Below are 19,793 nucleotides of genomic sequence, written 5' to 3'. Positions count from 1 at the left end.
CCTTCCTCAACACCCAATCAAACCATAAACTAAAGAGCAACCTACATAAATAAACATATGATTTGTAAATATCTATGGTTCATTTTCCGTTTCCGAGTATGCTAGAGAGAAGCGTAACACTGATATTATCGAACAAAAAGCTTAGTCGATTTTTGGATAAATTAATTGTTTAATAGCATAATACGAATTCTGTTTTCAAACATGTATTCGTACAAAAACATTGTATCGCCGTGCGTTAATTGAACTTTCAATGAAGTTAATTATATAAATCATTATTTTGATACTAAAAAAATTGTGGAAGAAAAATTGTAACGTGGCTGTATAATCTGGCAACAATACCATTAACCAAAAAGAAGAAAACACGTTAAACTTGACGTGGACTAAAGTAGCTGGCTCACTGTTGTAAAATAAAATTTAAAAGATTTAATTATTCCTCACTGTTCTAAGCATAGTGATACTATAAAATAAATATTCTAGATGTTAGCGTTTTGAAAGAAAATGATTTTAAATATTGTAAGTGCATACTTTCTCATAAAACGTTCGTTTACTGTTTACTGCGTCAACCTATTTTCCGGAATCACTGATGTGTTTTCGTTGTTTCGAGATTTTTCACATAGTTCCATTTTACTTTACAGAAAATGTTTGGGGTGTTAAGTGTGTTACTGTTACCACTACTTTTAAGTCACCAAACGGAGGCTGCAGCGGTAATATCCATTGATTTGGGATCAGAATGGATGAAGGTCGGTATCGTGTCTCCGGGAGTACCGATGGAGATAGTGTTAAATAAGGAGTCTAAGAGGAAGACGCCAGCTGTCGTGGCGTTTAGAGACGATGTAAGAACGTTCGGTGAAGACGCAGTCACTGTTGGCGTCAGATTCCCGAAGAATTCTTACAAATATTTGCTGGATCTACTTGGGAAGCCATTTGATCACCCATTGGTGCAGGCTTACAGGTCAGTGACACTTCGACGTACAGCCTTTTATAGAGAAAGTAACAATCTAATGTTACTAAAAAAAATATGTAACTTGATAATGTACTCTCATTTATCTTTCAATCTGAAGAAGCATGTGTTTGAATTGAACTTGAGAAAATTTTCAATTAACACATAGTTTAATCAGAAAGCATGTTGCATCATTAAATTCAAGTACTTAGCTGTTGTTACAATTCAAAATTTAAACAAATAATAATCAAATGAAACATTATTTTAAAGCCTTTTTCCCTATTATAAATCCTAAAGCATACTCTAAACTGCCATATAAAACATAATTTTGGGAAAATTTTGGAACTAATGTGGATGAATTTTGGTATGCAACGAAATCTGTCTATCATTATTGATACATAGTTCCTCATGAATTAAATAGTTAACGCAGTATTGAAATAAACCTGTAGTTGAAACACAATTGGATATATGGCTTAAGAGATTTTTCTTGGGTGATATAGCAGCAGTAGTGGAAGATCACTTGCAACTTGATACTTTACTTGACCACATGGACAGATTTTTCACCGAATTTCAATTGAAAATTGTCGTCAACTCTTTTTGATCTTTAACTTGAATTATTGTTTCATATTTGCACATTTTCTTTCAGAGCTCGCTACCCATACTATGAGATGGTAGCAACAGAAAGGGGCACTCCCCTGTTCATACATGATGAAAACACTACATTTACTCCTGAAGAGTTAGTCGCACAACTCTTGGCCAAGGCTAAAGATTTTGCTGAAATTAGTCATGGTGAGACTTAGTTATTCTATTTATTTCCTGTTGTAATTTAATGGTAGATGGAGTTTAGTATAAGTAGAATTGAGTCTTTCAGAAATATTTTAAGATAAGTCAAGAATGTCAACCGGCCCCATATTTGCATAGTTAACACATTCTTGCTAATTACATTTAGAGTTCCTGAAATATAATTTACTTACTTACTTACTTAATACTTCATGAGTATAATATTTTTTTATTCGCAGATAAATGCTCAGTCATGGACTAACTTGACGCACTTTCTAACATTACCACTGATCTGTTATGTAGTTTTATGTACATTCACATGTGATTAGACTTTTAAACATGAACTCTAAACTACATGCCTATAGCAGTTTTACTAATATGTATATTAATTTTCAGGTCAAACAATCACAGAGTGTGTGATCACAGTGCCCGGTTACTTCAACCAGGCTGAGCGTCGGGCTCTCAAAGATGCAGCTGCCCTCGCCGGCTTGAATGTACTACAACTCATTAATGACTACACCGCTATCGCCATCAACTATGGCATATTTAGGAGAAAGGTAAGATAATCATACAGTTTGTGAGCCTATTAAGAAGAAATTGATGTCTGTCTGTGGGAGTTTGACTCGCACTTGGCCAGTTTAAATCTTTGCCTTTAATCTTAGGGAAGCTGGTTCAAGTCAAGTTAGTTAAAAAATATATTAAAAGATGAAGATTTAGCAGCCTCTGGTCCAAATTCACATTGAATTTGCTTAATATGCAAAAAAATATACTTCAAAATATTTTTGGGCATACCATCTGTCCCACAAATACACCTATATGAAGACAGGGTTGAAAAATTGTGGAAAAGTAATCTTGTGTCAAGTTAATCCTCATTAAAAAAAATTCTCAGGAAATCAACGAGACTGCATGGCATGCGTTATTCTTTGACATGGGCGCTGCCTCCACTAAGGCGGCGTTGGTTGAGTACAAGACTGTTAAGATAAAGGACAAGGGATACGTCGAGACTGTTCCTCAGCTGCAGGTCTTGGGAGTTGGATTTGACAGGTAAGACTCATATCTCATACCGAAGATTACAGTTTTTTTTCCTTTTGTTTTGTCTGCCACTATGCCAGTGACAAGTGAAGAAAAGAGGTTTGATTTTATTTAGCGAAGAAGTATAGCTTCTGTTAGGCCAGAGGTCTGTCTTCTAGAATGTTCTCTGCTTGAGTATTGTAATACAGTACTGGTCTAACTCTGCTTGAAGAGAAGACGTTGTATATGTATTTAGAACATTTATTCTGAAATGCAACGTAGGATATGATAAAAATCGAGTGATTGGACCTACAGACTGTAGCACTCATGTCTTGACCTTGATCATTTGACCCATGCTGCCTTTGACGATCGATTAAGTAAACACTCATGTACTAATGCTTTTCTAAGTATATTACGGTTCACTTATAATTTATTCAATACCAGATGAACCCAGCGTTTGAGTGTAAGTAATCATCGTTTTTTTATACTTTCTTGATTCTTAAGTTACAATACATGGTACTAAATATAGCCCTTTTTAACTCCTCAAGAATTGGATTTACGTACTTATGCTATTCTCCTAAGCCATTTAATTAACATAAACTTTTACTTATCCTAACTCTAACACATACTGAGATGAAAACCGCATAAAAACGTTTCAGCCAATCGCACACAGGTCTAAGTACATGCATACCGGTCAAAATCTGAAACTCTTACTGAAATGGATAAAAAAAATAAGCAAAACTTTTTTTCTCACAAGTATCCCTTACATACCAAAATATCTGAAGTTTGTCAAAACAATATATTTCTCTTTCTCAGAACATTAGGTGGGCATGAAATGACCCTCCGTCTTCGCGAGCACCTCATCAAAGCTTGGGAGGCGAACGGCGGCGGTGACGTCAGAGCGTCCCCTCGTGCTATGGAGAAACTACTCCTAGAAGCTGAAAGGCTTAAGATCATCCTGTCGGCGAATACTGAGTTCTATGCTCAGATTGAGAGCTTGCTTGATGATAAGGACTTCAAGCAGTTGGTGAGTACTTTCAATCAATATTGTTACATTTTTATATATAGGTTTTTGATAAGGACCATCATTGGATATAATAAATAAAACGGTTTCTCGAAATTAAGAAAATGTCTAACTTTAAGACTGGACAGAAAAACAGCCAATCGAAGTTATCTTTAGTTACCTTTTGCAAGTCATACAACACCAATCTTAATAAATCTATGTTATCATTAGCTTTAGTTAGATTATCATAATCTTTCCTAGTGTTATAAATGCGAAAGCAAGATTGCTTGTACACAGTATAAACAATTCAATCCAATTTAGATACAAATTGGGATAGAGATATCTCGTAAGGTAATTAATACTCATTTCTAGGTCAAAAATGCTTAAGCTTGAAAAAAAATAAATTTCTGAGTAAAAACATAAAAATAAAATAACAAGATAAAGACAATCGTCAAGCAATCGTCAATTAATTGCTGATGCCTATGTTCAATATAAACATATCCTTATGTTTCCAAATTCAACAGTTAACACAGCTGTGTGTCAGCCATGCGTGGATTATCAATATTAATCATTCAAATGGTTTCCAAACCGTTAGCCGTGCGTGTTGCTTGTCAACGTTATTGGGTCAAATCCTGTCCTACGTAGCATGGTGTTAGTTTGATGAATATGATGAATTAATTTATGGACTTTGAGGTTTATGTATTTAATTGTCTTTTTGATAAACACGGTGATTTTTTCGTTTCTTAGATGCGCTCATAAAGTGAATTTCTTAAATCATAGAGTCGCGTATGTTGCACTACTTTAAAAAAAAATCGTAATGTAAAGGAGCCTCAAACTAGAACACATTTTGTTTTCATGAATGGCTTATAATTTATACGCATAAATCATTGAGATTGTTAAGTATTTATTGACATTCAATCATTCAGGTGCTCGTTTTTAGATCGTCCCCAACTTGCATACTGATAAAGCTTTTGCTCAAAAGTTCATTATCTTTCAATAGTGAATATTAAGTTCATTTAATCTGAGAATGTCGGACTGTTAACGAATTTTAATAAAAAGTCGATACAAATTGTAAAAGCCTTATTTAAATGACATTTTCTTTTTGTAAGTTGACAACTTTAATTAAGAAGTAATGTATAGCTGTTTGCCGCGGCTTCACCCGAGTTCCTGGGGAAGTTCCCTCTCGTACCTGGAAAAAATATAGCCTATGTTACTCGGGGATAGTGTAGATACCTAAAATGATAGGTTTTTTCGAATCGGTATAATAGCGGAGCATTAAGGCTTATAATAGCGGAGCATTAAGGCTACAAATAAACTAAAAATATTTCCTTTTTATTGAATTAGTAGGTATATAAGTTTATATATGTGGCAATAGAGTGATAGTCACGGTAAATTGACACGATACTTTCTATGCAGGCTTACAGAACTCAATTTCAGTCAAGCTATATAATTTTTTCATTAACTGTTTTTCAATATACATATTTCACTGTACCATTTATTAATCAGCTCGATTGCGGTCATTCATATAAACTATAAAATAGCAAGTTGTAATTATTTCTTTTATAATACCATATGTGTGATAATGTTGGTTTTGTACTTTATTTATCTTTCACATACTAATCAATTAGTTTTCAAAATTATTCCACAGTTTGTTGGTTTTTTGATCGCAGAGTTTCGTACTATACCTCAAAAAAGGTTCTTGTCGCATGCGCTTCAATTTCATCATTGTCCACAATACGTAGTCTTCAAAATTCCGAAAATTAACACGCAAATTCTCCAACCATTGTACCTATACAAAACAACACAGTTTACAAACCACCTCAAAAACAATAGCATTAGTTGACAAACATTTACACGTAATCTTAACATTGTATTCTCTCTCGCACCCAGGTAACTCGTGCGGAATTCGAAGAGCTTTGTGCAGACTTATGGCCCCGAGTATCAGGAGTTGTCCAGAGAGCGGTCGGCGCGGCTGGTGGGGCTGGGGTGGGAGCTAGACTGGTGTTAGCCGGCGGTGGTTCTAGGGTCCCGGCGGCACTTAATGCCCTTAAAGATGCTGTTGGACATGAGCCTGCGAGGTCTATTAATGCTGATGAGGCTGCTACGATGGGTGCTGTTTACAGGTAATTAAATAAAATAGTTTAAATGACAATTAATTCTTCATGTTCAATGTTTTTTTTTGTTATATGGCTAAAATTGAAACCCGAGTTCAACTAACATAAAGTAACGTAAATTATATTATATCTATATAATATAGAGGTATAATTCGACTCCTCAGTGTCGTTATCGACTTGCCGTCAAAAATTCCGCATATTTAATAAATATTAATCATATTTAATAATTTAATAAATATTAAATATGCGGAATATAATATTTATTTTATCCACATAATTATAAAACTCAACAAAGATTAAAGTACATACATAGTTCATTTACTTAATATTTATGATATTCTACAATAAACATTAATTGTTATTTCCAGGGCGGCATCCCTCGCGACTGGATACAAGGTAGCAGCTTTGAATGTACGCGACGCAGTCTTGTTGCCTATTCAAGTCACTTTCACCAGACACGTTGACGGCAACGACAAATTGGTAAGTAAAAGCCATCACCAACATTTTGAAACTGCTTTTAACCGACATCCCGAGAATGAGGAGGTTCTCAATACGTGGGTATCGGTATATTTATTGAAACCACAAATAGCGGATTACTTCTTCATTTTCAAGTTGGCGACTAAATTATTTATTGTTTCGGGACCTACTTAAATATTAATTTTTCAATGTGTATTTAAAATTATCATATTTGTTTCAGATCAAGAGGACACTATTCGGCCCCATGAACCCTTACCCACAAAAGAAAGTGATCACTTTCAACAAACACACCGACGATTTTGACTTCCATGTTAACTATGCCGAGCTAGACCACATTCCTTCAAACGAGCTTCAATATGTTGGTGCCTTGAACTTAAGCCAAGTTGTACTTAATGGAGTAGGCGCAGCGTTAGCCAAGCATACCGGTGAAAATGTCGAACATAAAGGAATTAAGGCCCATTTCAATTTGGACGACTCTGGCATACTTAACCTTGTCAATGTTGAGTTTGTTGCCGAAAAGGTGGTTGCTGAAGACGAAGATCAAGATAGTACACTATCTAAAATTGGAAGCACGATAAGCAAACTCTTTGGTTCCGATGCTGAATCACCAGAAAAGGCTGAAGAAAAGTCTGAAGAGAAACCTCAAGAGGAAGAAGCCAAGAATGATACTAAGAAAGTTAACCAAACAGAAGGCGAGAAACAAAATGCTACTGACCCTGAAACTAAGCCCAAACCTAAGATTCTCATACTGAAAGAACCTATCAAGACTGAGGAATCGCTCCTTAACTTACAACCTCTTTCACCAGAACAGTTTAAAACATCTAAAGCTAAAATTACTGAACTGAACTTGAACGACAAAAAACGCATCGAAAGGGAAACCGCTCTGAACAATCTCGAAGCTTTCGTAGTCGACGCACAAATGAAAATGGACATGGAAGAATACGCCGAATGTGGTACTGAACAACAGATTGAGGAGATCAAGAAACTGTGTAGTGAAACATCCGAGTGGTTGTACGAAGATGGTTATGAAGCGGCTACAGAACTGTTTGAGGCTAAATTAGCTGCTCTCAAAGATAAGACAAGCCCAATCTTCTATAAGCATTGGGAACACAGAGAGAGGCCCGATGCTGTCTCATCTCTCCGCAGTATGTTGAACAGCTCCCGGGAGTTCCTCAAAATGGCTAAAAACTTCACTAAAGATGCTAACCCAGAAAAAGACGTATTCACAGATGTTGAAATTAACCTACTAGAAAAGAAAATTGAGGAAACCACTTCTTGGCTCAGCACATCTATCAAAGAACAGAAAGCGCTTAAAAAGAACGATGACATTAAACTGACAGTCGACAGCATTAGAGAGAAGATGGCGAACTTAGACAGGGAGATGAAATATCTTTTGAACAAGATGAAGATTTGGCGGCCTAAGAAACCAGTGAAGAAAGAGTCTGAAAATAAAACTGAGGAGACAGTTATTGAACCGGAAGCTGAGGGTGGAGAGAAAGAGGAGAAAGTGGAAGAAGAGAAGGTAGGAGAAACGCAAGAAGAGGCGCCATCTACAGAGAAACAGAATGAGAGTGAGAGTGAGACTACAGAACCGCCGCTACAACTGTCTGACAGCCAAGACGATCATTCCGAGTTATAATCATCTCGCGTAACTTAATGTATTAGTCTAATTTATTTTTTATTTAAATGACTGTGTGGCTTGTTTGTTTTTGTATGTGGTCTGTTGATTGTATATCTTTGCATTTAGGTCATTACTCCATGCATTTTGATCAAGTCTTTCTTGGTAATGGAGGTTGGCGACTTCGATCTCACAAGAGATTCCATCCGTTAATTAATTCATTATTTTTTATACAGATTTTCTCCTTGGATCAGGGTAAGCTGGCTTTTCCTGATGTACTTTTTCTTTGGTTGTTTTTAATATTAATAGCCTTCTTTGGAAGAAGATTTCAACAATTTGAACGATCTCACTCTCGCCCGAAAATATCACTAATTCTGATTTTTATAATTTTTCGTTTTATTGCAATTTTTATTGTTGATTTTCATATTATTGGAATACAATTCCCATTCATGAATTATGTTATAAAATGTTATTTATTGTTATTACTTAGCGTTACCGAAAACGAACAAGCCACTCAAAAAAACTTACAAATAAATCTCAAATCAATCGGTGGCCGCCTTCCACAGTGAATGAATTTAAACATGAATTTATTTAGTTGTCCTTGTTTTCGTAATGAATGTTTTTTTTACTTGAAGCGGCTTCTCTCTACGTTTAGCAGTGGCCCCAGTAACGGACGCGAGAGTGTAAAATATTTATTATTGTACCTAAACTTTATGTGATATATTAAAGGCTATAAGTTTGTGAGTATTATACTGTTTTTCTACTGCAGACACAGTGTAAGCACAAATTGTAACGAACACTGTTCTATTCGCTCCGACATAAAATTAGTTATCTAATAATCTAAGCGATTTGTGTGTAAATCTGTGTACCTATTTAATCATTCTGCAGGTTTGTGTGCGGTAAAAGATGATGTACTGATCCCCTTAGACTTCCCTAATATCTGTCTCCATTACAATATTTACTGTAGTATAAATGTACGACGGTGCGGACCCATCCAGTGAGCTTATAACTTATGAATGACATTACAACAATACGAGTGAAAAATCACTTAGCGCGCTTTTATTTTATGAAAACGATGTGTCAAAGAATGGGACCTAAGTAGTTATACGTAAACGCAAGAGGCTTGTAATTTTACCTTTGTTTTTAAAGTTTAAACGCATTCATATAGCAATTAAAGATGCGTCCGCGCCGTCGAGTGTGTCTGTGAAACATGGAGTAGTTAACACATGGAGTTAGTACTCGGCCTTATAAAGCTACCTTCATGGTCTAACCAAGTGGGAATGTATTACCGGTTCAAGCCTACCACCTCTGTCACTATTTCATTTATTCACTACTCCGTGATAAAATTTGTGTGTCCGTATTAGTGAAACAGTGTGCGGACTTAGGTCATACAATGATAACATTTTAAGTGAGATTCGTTCAACCCAGTCGCAAATGAAAATAAAATTATACATGAATGAATACATTGTGGTTTTATTGATTACATACTAGCTTCGGTCCGTCCAATGAGTGCTACTCCGCGCACCCGGATAAAAATAATCTATAGCCGTCCCCGATAAATGGGCTATCTAACCTGTAAATTTTTTTTCAAACCAGATCAGTAGTACTAGTTCCCGACTGTCATTGAATATCCTTGGCAGTCGTTACGGGTAGTCAGAAGCCAGTAAGTCTAACACCAGTCTAACCAAGGGGTATCGGGTTGCCCGGGTAACTGGGTTGAGGAGGTCAGTTAGGCAGTCGCTTCTTGTAAAGCACTGGTACTCAGCTGAATCCGGTTAGACTGGAAGCCGACCCCAACATAGTTGGGTAAAGGCTCGGTAGATGATGATGATCAGTAGTTCTAGTTCCTGATTTTGCGCGTTCTTGCAAACTTCAGATTTATAGTATTAGTATACATATTGTAGCTTTGCTAACTTTGCGCACGATATGATCTAATACTTATAGGCATCGTTACACGTGCCGCTAATTATGTAGTTCTTGGTATTTATTTTGTAAACGGATCTAGCAAATAACGTGTCAAACGCATCTAAATATGTATTGGTGTCTGAAAAAGAATTTATCAAAACTTTTTTGGCAAACACGCTAAATGCAACACTATGGTCCTGATATTCGGTAGATAGTGAGGGTCAATTCCCACTGAAAGAGCAGCGGCCGGCAGCGGCCGGCAGCGGCCGTAAATGCAAGGGATTGAGCGCGAGCGCGGCGGGCCGCGCGGCGCCGCGCTGGGCCGCGCCGCGCCGCGCTCTTACATTTGTCCGTGCTCTTACGGCCGCTGCCGGCCGCTGCTCTTCCAGTGGGAATTGACCCTGAGACTAATATCGGTTTTGCTCATAGATCACCATCGAATCAAGTAATCGATAAGCAATTACCTACATCGATTACCTTAATTTATGAAACTGATGTTGGTTGATACTATTGAACCATACCCTGAGCGAAGCGAGAGGGTCACGATTGTTTTTCAGTGACAATACTTAATAAAAATTAATTTCGTACTGTTTCTACAAGTGACCACATAGTCATGGCAATCTTTAGATGACTTAAGAGTTCGCCATCAGATGGTCGGTCATCCATCGTCGTGCAATGTTTGCCAATCTATGTATAAGTGTTCTTACAGTTCTTACACTTCTGTAGGCGTTTGTCTACGTTCCTTTCAAGTGTGTTGAGCGCATATAAACTAAGTATTTACTGAGGGGAAACTAGTAGCAACACAATTTCACGGCTTCTGCGCCCACAGAAGGTTTTCTTTATTACACCTTTGTCTAAAGTAAATATTGGACGCGAAATACACTTGAGAAAACTGTGTGTACAACTGCTGTCTGGTAACTGGTGTAGGTAATATACTGCTTGTTAGATTTTTGTAATATTGATACTGTCTCTTTAGTTTTTTATTGAAACTTAACGAGATGTTTAGAACTTTTTTTTCAGGATCCTTGTATTTTGTTGCTAAGATCTCTCGATATCTACTCGGTCGATACTTACCTTAACATGGAAGGAGTCAAAGCTTTGATAAAAGGGATCCAAAACGTGTCGATGTTTTTTATGCACATCTTACGGACAATTTAAGGTCAGCAACTCACGAAACGACTGCGGTAAACGCAAACTTGATCAGTCAGATCTATCCTTGTTGTTCACTTCCCTGTATCTTTAAAATATGAAAGGAATATTATTGTGATATTTTTTTAAACACTTGCTTGTGAAGCTAAATTAAGTACACATTCGTCGTTTCGGGTTTTTCCTATATCTCTATCTTAATCTGCTTTTTAGAATGCTACCATTTATCTTGTCTTCAAGTTGTACAGAATCTCACGCCGAGCCGTCACGTCTTTTACTTGATGGCATCTCAAACAAATTTTAAATCATACAATATCTTGACAGGCACCTAAAGCCCCATTACCAGTAACTTGTTTCAAAAGAGCTTTTGTTTTTTTTAAGTCCCGAAGGAAGAAGTCGGCGCCCGCGCCGTGCACTGGCGCCTTTCTTTGAGTGAACGGGACAGCTATATGTAATTATGTACCAGGTTGAAGAGAGACACAGCAATAGCATTCCGCGTCATAGACAGACAAGCCAAATGAATCCAGTTTGCTTGTTATAGGCCGGTCGTTCGGATGTGTGCTCCTTCAGTGTTTTTTTCGACAGTGATGTAAACAATTAAACTTGAATTTTTCTGTGAATCAACACACTCTCATAACATAAGTGTTGATAAGAACATGTGTTGAAGTTATTTTTACACAAGTACCAGTGGATTTTGGTGGGATTTTTGTTTGTTAAGGTAAGAATAACTAAGAATGCAGCCGATTCCCTCTCGCGTCCCTCTTGCAGGAATGCAATGCACCTCGCTGTGCCCCGGCGCACCTTGCCTGTCTATCGAATTTCTGTCCAATCGAAACTGTACCTTCTACCAAAACACATTTAGTGTTCTTGCTTTTGTACCTGAGGACATCGACATTGATAGATACATTCGTTCTAAACACATGAGAACACAGATGTTATTGTGTTGTTTTGGTAAACAGACAACATTAAATTCATGAATTCCGAGACATGTGCTCCGGATTTCTAAATTAACCCAAAAACAATGCCAGTAAACACATTTCAAATTATTCTGAAGTTGTAATTGTAAAGGGTAGGTTGGGGTATTTTGAGCCACAAGACGTTAATGTTGATTTATATTCCAGAAATTAAGGATTCGTGAATATTTTAATTTATTATTCGTGGTTGTTAATGTAAATAGGTATCAGCTTCGTTTAATCTTATTGTATTATGCAGAAGGTTAGGGGTCAAGTCATCGCCGAAATAGTGCACGCTTATCGTTTGTTGCTTCCTGTGAAATTAGAAGCAGTTTGTTATCTTTCATTCATACGATTCATACTAATAAACTGTGAGAGATACGGTGTAAGCCGAACTTAAAACTATGAACATACGCGTGTCGGATTCACGTTCGAAGCAGACGTGCGGTGTACGGTTTAAAAGTTGGTATCTCGCAGCTACTAGAGCTCACTTTATTAAAAGTTGAATTCAACGTGAATACTACATTCACCAGTATGAGTATTTTTTTCTTGGCTCCTAAAAGATCTTTATCCAAATACAGGTCCTAAATAATCATTTTATATTTACCTTGTATTATTTATAGGTGCTTTTTAAATTACTAAATATAATTGTAGGACCGATAAAGACCTCACATAATCATGCAGTAGGGTCTAGGATTTCAATTAATGTTCGACTGAAGCTAGATTACTAAGTCAGATACAGATGCTCCGAGGAATCAATTCCGATTCCACTAATCCATTTATTGATAGAGATATCGAATTAATTCAGGTGCTAACAATTCAGTTACGTGTTTGGTGGATTAAATAGACTGGAAGAATACAGAAAATCTGGTCCCAAAATTGTCCCACAGGATTTCATATTTAGCAGAAATAAGTAATAGGTAAATTATATGTCAGTTCTATTTTCGATCCCTTGATTTTAGTGCTGACATTACGATATGATAATGTGAATTAAATTGTGTTGAATTCATCCTCAGTTCCCGCCATCCCTTCAATTAGATACTATCTGCTTAATAGTCCTGAGCGGCTTAAGTCTTGTTTGAGATGAGAATACGGCTTTAATTTCCGGATATCATGCACGGCGTCATTATTAACATCTCCAAGTTCACCAAGTAGCTCCATAAAATGAGAGGTAATGCTGTAAAACAGGTATTTCGAATAAAGGGCTATTACACAATAAACGTTGAAATCGTAGGTTGAAGAACTGGCCAGTTGATGCACATTATCGAGCCATCTTGAGTGAATTCATTAAAATATTCTCGTGTAAGCACCTCTTTTGATGGATGGGTTTCTCAGAGATTGGATATGATTAATAATACAGAAGTTGGTTTTATACATTATTAAGTTTTTTTAACGTCTAGTGGCGTAGTACACTTCTGCGTTTAAATTAAGTTGTAATTGCAGTTGCACCTACAAACTGTTAAAACATCGACAAGATGATCTTTAAACCTATTTGTTCTTGAATGTTTTTAAAATTCAGCCTAACTTTCAAAATCATCGCTCCGATTATGACACAAAGTTGCTGGGCATAGATTAAGTAAAAACAAAACTAGACGAAGACTGAAAAAAGATTATATCCAGGAACATTCAAAACTGTTTAGTTTACACTGTTACATGCCTATTTAGTCAGGTACTTAAAATAATGTAATTCCGAAATGAAAAAAATATTTCAGCCACTTTTTTGGAATCCACGATGCTAAACAAAAATACCATCTGGCGGTTTGCCAATTTATTTTGATAACCCAAATGTACGGGAGTGCATAGGTTGCTTTTATACATAAAATAGTTTTATGGACAATAGAATTATAATTGTTCATGTAGGTACGTTTCATGCGTCCAATTACGAATTCGCTAGTGTTCTCCGAAATACCTATTATGATTTTAATGCATAATATGAAATTGTGTTTTAAGTGGTTTTGTTGGAAAAATATTAATATTATCATTAATCTGATGAAAGCTTTAAGGAACGAATATCACGTGGAATCAGTTGTATTTGTACGATTCCTTTTTGAATAGCAGCTGCTACAGTATTAATTCGTATCTACCTCTTTTATAAATAAGAATTACTTAATTCGAAGAACTAATTAATTCAGATTTCTAGAAAATGTGGGCAAATATCGTTGTGCTACTAAATAATTGGTAACGAAACTGTCTTTTCATGGGAATTTGGAGTACTTACTAAAATTAAGATGCTTTTCAAAGATATTCTATGCTCGATCGTATGCAATGAAGCCAAACCACAGTGAGATAAATGAAGGATTAGGCTATTTACACTGTCTAACTCTGATGAACATTTCCTGAAATATGAACTCCGCAAAAATCATAAATAGGTACCTACCCTTGCATTTCATGAAATGGGCATTAATTGAATGGTCATTGATATTTGCTCATTGATTGGGTTGCTTTTATCTTTTTGATTGGTGGCTTGATCCCAATATTGTGGAGTCGTACACAAACCAGTAATTATTATGTATCTACGTACGTTGATAAATTATTACGAACATACGTGATAAGAATATGCGTACGTGATTTCAGAGACATAGCGTCTTCCACAAATAGACTGAATGACTTTGATAAAAATTTGCACTGCAGATTTTTTAACTTTACTCAGAGTTTAAAAATAAATTATAGAAGTAGGTAAGTGTATCGCATCAAGATAATGTCATTTGCGGAGAATGTGAATTGGTTAGATAACATTTTTTTGGTAAAAAGTTGACTAACCTCATTTAGGATGCGTAAAGATATTTCAGCGTAGGTCTTAATGATTCATTAAAATTCGTTGTTGCTAAGCAGTTATGTTGTGACGAGATTGTTCGCTAATAATCCCAAACCTAGTTACTAGTAGATACTAGTTTTCTCAAGGCTGATATACACACAATGATATTCTGCATCCGTTATAGCTCGCCTCACTAGAAGACTCGCATTCCTCACTCGGCTCGTTCTCACCACACGTCAAATTCCATGATCACAATTTTAATTGGTGTCTAATATTTTGGCCACGTCACAACTGGTATTTTTGGAATACATTACTAGATCCCACGAGCGGTTCCGTTCACTATTATCATGAAGGCATAAATCAACCTAGAGCACGCCTACTTACGACGCCAGGGGCACGATTTCAATACAACTGCAGTTTAAAGGTTAATAAGAGTGCACTAACTGTCTGTGTGTCTTGACGCTCCATTTCTCTGTCGGTATACTCCACAAACATTAGTGAGTCGCCTCGAGATAAACGGGTTATTTGAAACCAGTGTAACAGCGACACAGACGCCATAGAACGAAGGGATTTCACATTTTATTAATGTGATTCAACTGCCTCTGTACAAGAACATTCGTCTTGTTGCTTGACGGCAGACCAACATCCGCTGTATTTTTGTATCAATAAAATAGTATGTGTCCGAGATTGTAATCTAAGTTATAAATGAATTTATAAAGTTTTATGGGTTTTCTAGAAGGAAAATAGCAAGAACTAAAGTTTCTATCGTTTATGATTATTGAAAAAATCATATGAAAGTTATTAAACACAGTCGGTAAAAATAGTATCTATTCATTCAGATATGTTACATTTTACGCGCCGTAGAAGCGTTTGACTACTCAGCAGTATTTTTCCCAATTATGTAAATCGTACTAATACGATCCTACAAAAACAATACAAAAATTAGATGCTATTAATCTTGGCAAAAAGTTTATTTTAAGTTCTCATTCCCACTATATTAACATTATTACCTACCCTTCAAGCCTCTTTTTCCCAAGCTCTACTCAATTCCAAAGTTGCCCAATCTCCCCTCTGCCATAAGAAACAATTATAAACATTTATAAGCTGAAAATATTATTTACACAAAAAGGCATACCTGTAGGTATTTAAAATTACTTTTATCAACATTGGCTTGCCTCGATATAACTCGATACAAAAAGTGGTATTTCAAGCTTACGCCTTTAATGTTCAAGTTGAAGGATGCAATCCCTAGTTTTTGTGAACAGTGATCTAATTTATTCGAACATGGACAGGACATATTTAGCCACGTCATGGCTGTAAATAACTTGCCAGTATTAATAACTTGTTAAGCAGGTTACATAAGTGAGCTTCTAGTCTATGGCCCAGGAATTGGTCTTTGTAGACGCCGTACTAAAATTGTCAATGAGATAGTAGGTACCTATATTATAAGTTATGATTACTAAAGAATTCAGAATATAGTATTAAGTACATGGTTAGAATACGAGCATTAAGTTTATTGCAGCAATAATTTATTACAAGGATTATTCGCAGATTTGAATAGTTTTACGATATAGGATTAGTCATAATCTAGACACTAAATATTCGTGTAGGTAGGTGTTTGATTAAAGCTTTGCATATTTAGAATATAAAATAAATTAAGTATATTTGCTAGGTATTTGTCAATTAATACCTTAAAACAAAACCTTATTTAATTTTGTGTGAGAACAAACTTCATTTGAAGAATGAAGAAGAAATGAAAGAATTTTCCGACCAAAGATCTGACTGACTTGTAGCTTCTTGTTTTTTTTAACCGACGACATCCAAAAAGGGGGGGGTCCTCAATTCGTTGAAAACTATATTTCAAGCACCAAGTAGATAGTGCTTTAGCATCACAAACTGTTACAACATCCTACATCCTTTATTCCGCTAAAATGATTGGAATCTCGTAAATGGTCCACGTGCGCTCTTAAACACGTGCTACTTTAAAACAATGGTTAGTGCAAAAGCGATCTTTATCGTTCGACAACTAGTTCCTATTTCATGGTGGTCCTTTGAGACGTAGATTAAGTAGGTGCTTGACCTCACGTGCTGGTTTTAATAACCGTGAATAAAGAAGCTTTTTTGTTGATACTAGAATTGAAATAAATTAGTAAGTAATGTTTGACTGTCTGATATATAAGTTTGTTGCTATATAAATGTTTAGATGCTTTTTTGTTTATCTTCTGCTTGAATTGCTCCGTCTTTCGGAGGGCAAGATAAACTGTAGGTAGCGGCTGTCACATGGACATCTTTGGCAGTCGTTAAGGTTAGTCAGGAGCCAGTAAGTCCGATAACCAGTCTTACCAACGGGTATTGGGTTGCCCGGGTTGAGGAGGACAGATAGGCAGTCGCTTCTTGTAAAACACTGGTACGCAGCTGCATCCTGCTGGGAACAACATAGTTGGGAAAAAGCTAGGTAGATAATTATCTGAATAAGTTGCTCGTAATTGTAATGAATCGCGGTTTTGTTTTATGAACTCAGTACCTACAGCAGGTAATACAATACACAATAGTACGTTTCCATGAAGAATGATTTTCATGAGTAATATCTTCTGTTACAAAGAAACTGGTTCAGCAAACCCAGAACAATTAGTAAACATTAGCGTTTTTGCTGTCAATTAAAATTTTAGTATCATAAGCTTTTTGCAATATCGCAGAAGCGCACATTGACTTTTTGCTTGCATGAAAGCATAAACGTTAATATGGAATACATTGGGATCCTTATCTTGCCTATTACAATGTTAATTACAAGTAGCCGTACAATTATCGTTATCGAGTTATTACTAGTACAGTACTTAATAATATACTTTTGACCTGTCGACGTATTATATCCTAAAATAGGTGTTCTAAGTTTAGACACGAAATATGACGAATTATTGTCGTCATAGGTGAGTGCCTTCCTACATATACTCTGGCACATCATAGCTTTTATTTCGTCACACAAAATAAGTCTACAAAGGAGGTTTGAAGCTTGATAACATTTCAATTGCGAACAAAAATAAAACGCGGAGGAAAATATAAACACCTGTCATAAAAAGACTATGTAAATCTTTGTAATTCTTCTTTGAACGTTCTTCCAACGTTTATCTTCTTTTAAGATCATTATCATTACATTGTTGCTGGCGAAACGACCGCGCGCCTATTCCGAAAACATTCGCTTGATAATTTTACATCCAAGTGGCGATTACGTAAACAGTATAGACTTATTATTCAAAATAGGCAACTGTATACATAAAATTATTGGAGGAATACATAAAAGGAAAGAAATGTACGCGAAAATACAGCGTGAAGTATCTGTGAATGAGAACGTTTGTGTTCCTTGTTATAAAGACGGTTGTTGGGTGCTTTAACGCTTTTATTACGGACAGCACAGTTTTGGTGCAAACATATTCGCTCGACTAGACGCGTGCAACAGAAATATGACAACAATAATATAATCATTTAATTTAAAACGAACATAAAAAACCACACAACGAAATAATGACAAATGTAGGAGACAGTATCGTCCAAATACACACAAAATAAAATAAAAGCCAAAGAAAATATCAGTACATTTCCCAACATTCCAGTGCCTACAATGTCTCAGTTCGTAAATTAAAATGGATGCCAAAGCTAGCCCTAAGCCCAGCTCGCTAAAACAATTGTGCCAGTGAAAGGTAGCCGGGCCGGCTTTCTTCCCATTATTAAGGTTATTTTTATCAAAGCCCGACATCTACGCCCTTCACAACACAAGATAAACAATGGACTGTGGATTGTGATATCATCTCAAACGCTAGGAAGCCGCAACGAAGGTGCATTTTACTTAGAAAGTCTTACGAGTAACTAGCGGTTATTAGTTATGTATACTGATCGTATCACTGTTGATTGATGTGGAACTGATTTGTGTCATTAATATCTGTTGTTAGGAGTGTGAGACATCGTCAAGTTGTCTCCTCTTAAGCACGCCCACGAATTAGTACAGACTAATTTGTTCAATGCATTTTCAATGAGAAAAGGGTTGACAGTGATTTTTTTATTATCACCAGACACGAATTCATTCTAGAAACAGACAATGGCCTTTCCGAAAAAGAAGGTTTTATTACTTCAAGGTTCTATGTACTTGCTTTTTAACAAATTGCTTATAAGTACCATTGTGCTTGACGTATCTTTTCCTATACGTTTATTTTACAGGACCCTAAAAGGGTATGAGAAGAATATAGGACCAAACGAGATACACGAAGTAGATCCTTCGGTCCGCATGTAATTACAAGTTCGCGGGAAATTGTAAATTAACCAAATAATAACCGCCTAATTATTTCAAAGACCAACCAATTTGCTTTGAGCTACAATTATTATATGTAGTTTCGTAAGCATCAAGCAATTATTTGTTTGAAATGCTTTTATTAGACTTGTTAGTTAGTTAGACAATCTTGTTAAACCAATTTGAGAGATGCGTGTTGTTTCAAATTTAGATCACGTTCATCAATGATTACGTTATTCAATATACAGAATTATGAGATTAGTACACATTAAACAAGTATGTGTAATGCTAAAATAAGACATAATTTAATCAGTAAAAAGGCAATGAGTTTTTTTAGCACCATCCATCATTATAAAAGTTTCTTCCTCAAAGTTAAATCCCCCTTAATATGACAATAATGTCTTAAGCATTGAAGCGATGCTTTACAAATCAATAATGGCGGTGTCCAAAAGCGTTTGTTTTGAAATTGGATCGCATGTCATCGATTTCCGCGCCCCCCTCTCGGGACCACACACCGTATAGTTCCGGGTACTAGCTTGGTTCGTATTACCCACAACGCATGTAGGGTTGACAACCTTTTTTTGGAACTGGTCAAAAAGGCCAAACATCTCCCTAATTACCTGGTAGGGGTTAGGAGTTCAGGATCACCAAAAGTCATTCTAAACGAAACTTTCAAGGAAGAAAATCTTTCAAACTGTTGTGGAACATCAGAAGCATATGGAATTGATAGTTACATTGTTTTAAAATTCAATAAAAATATTTGGAAACGTCTAGAAAATTAATAAATTACGTATTAACTTGTGTGCAAAAGA

The 19,793-nt window shown here is 36.0% G+C and overlaps 3 protein-coding genes across 4 annotated transcripts in view; 2 read left to right on the top strand and 1 right to left on the bottom strand.

Moving 5' to 3' along the window:
• Window positions 1-19,793, bottom strand: part of LOC110384575 (persulfide dioxygenase ETHE1, mitochondrial) — a 334,248-nt gene that overhangs the window by 183,314 nt on the left and 131,141 nt on the right. The gene's annotated exons all lie outside the window — the stretch shown is intronic.
• On the top strand, window positions 340-9,406 carry LOC110384464 (hypoxia up-regulated protein 1). Its single transcript, XM_021345751.3, has 9 exons — window positions 340-513; window positions 636-952; window positions 1,587-1,729; window positions 2,117-2,277; window positions 2,610-2,764; window positions 3,548-3,758; window positions 5,625-5,857; window positions 6,217-6,328; window positions 6,546-9,406. The coding sequence occupies exons 1-9, from the start codon at window positions 499-501 to the stop codon at window positions 7,962-7,964; spliced, it is 2,766 nt and encodes a 921-aa protein (XP_021201426.3). The 5' UTR covers window positions 340-498; the 3' UTR covers window positions 7,965-9,406.
• Window positions 11,507-19,793, top strand: part of LOC110384540 (interference hedgehog) — a 41,009-nt gene continuing 32,722 nt past the window's right edge. Inside the window, exon 1 of one of the 2 annotated variants that reach the window (XM_064038491.1) lies at window positions 11,507-11,712. The gene's annotated coding sequence lies outside the window, so the exon portion shown is untranslated. The remainder of the gene's footprint in view (window positions 11,713-19,793) is intronic. The other variant, XM_064038490.1, reaches the window with a different exon arrangement.

Source organism: Helicoverpa armigera, chromosome 16, assembly GCF_030705265.1.
Source record: "Helicoverpa armigera isolate CAAS_96S chromosome 16, ASM3070526v1, whole genome shotgun sequence".
NCBI classification, from domain to species: Eukaryota; Metazoa; Arthropoda; class Insecta; order Lepidoptera; family Noctuidae; genus Helicoverpa; species Helicoverpa armigera.
The sequence above is the reverse complement of the archived record's forward strand: the minus strand, read 5'-3'. Positions and strand labels throughout refer to the sequence as shown.

Excerpts from the sequence above, each read along its gene's own strand:
- LOC110384464 (XM_021345751.3), top strand. Across the intron at positions 3,759-5,624 it reads ATAAGGACTTCAAGCAGTTG|GTAACTCGTGCGGAATTCGA; the intron begins GTGAGTACTTTC and ends TCTCGCACCCAG. Across the intron at positions 6,329-6,545 it reads TTGACGGCAACGACAAATTG|ATCAAGAGGACACTATTCGG; the intron begins GTAAGTAAAAGC and ends TATTTGTTTCAG.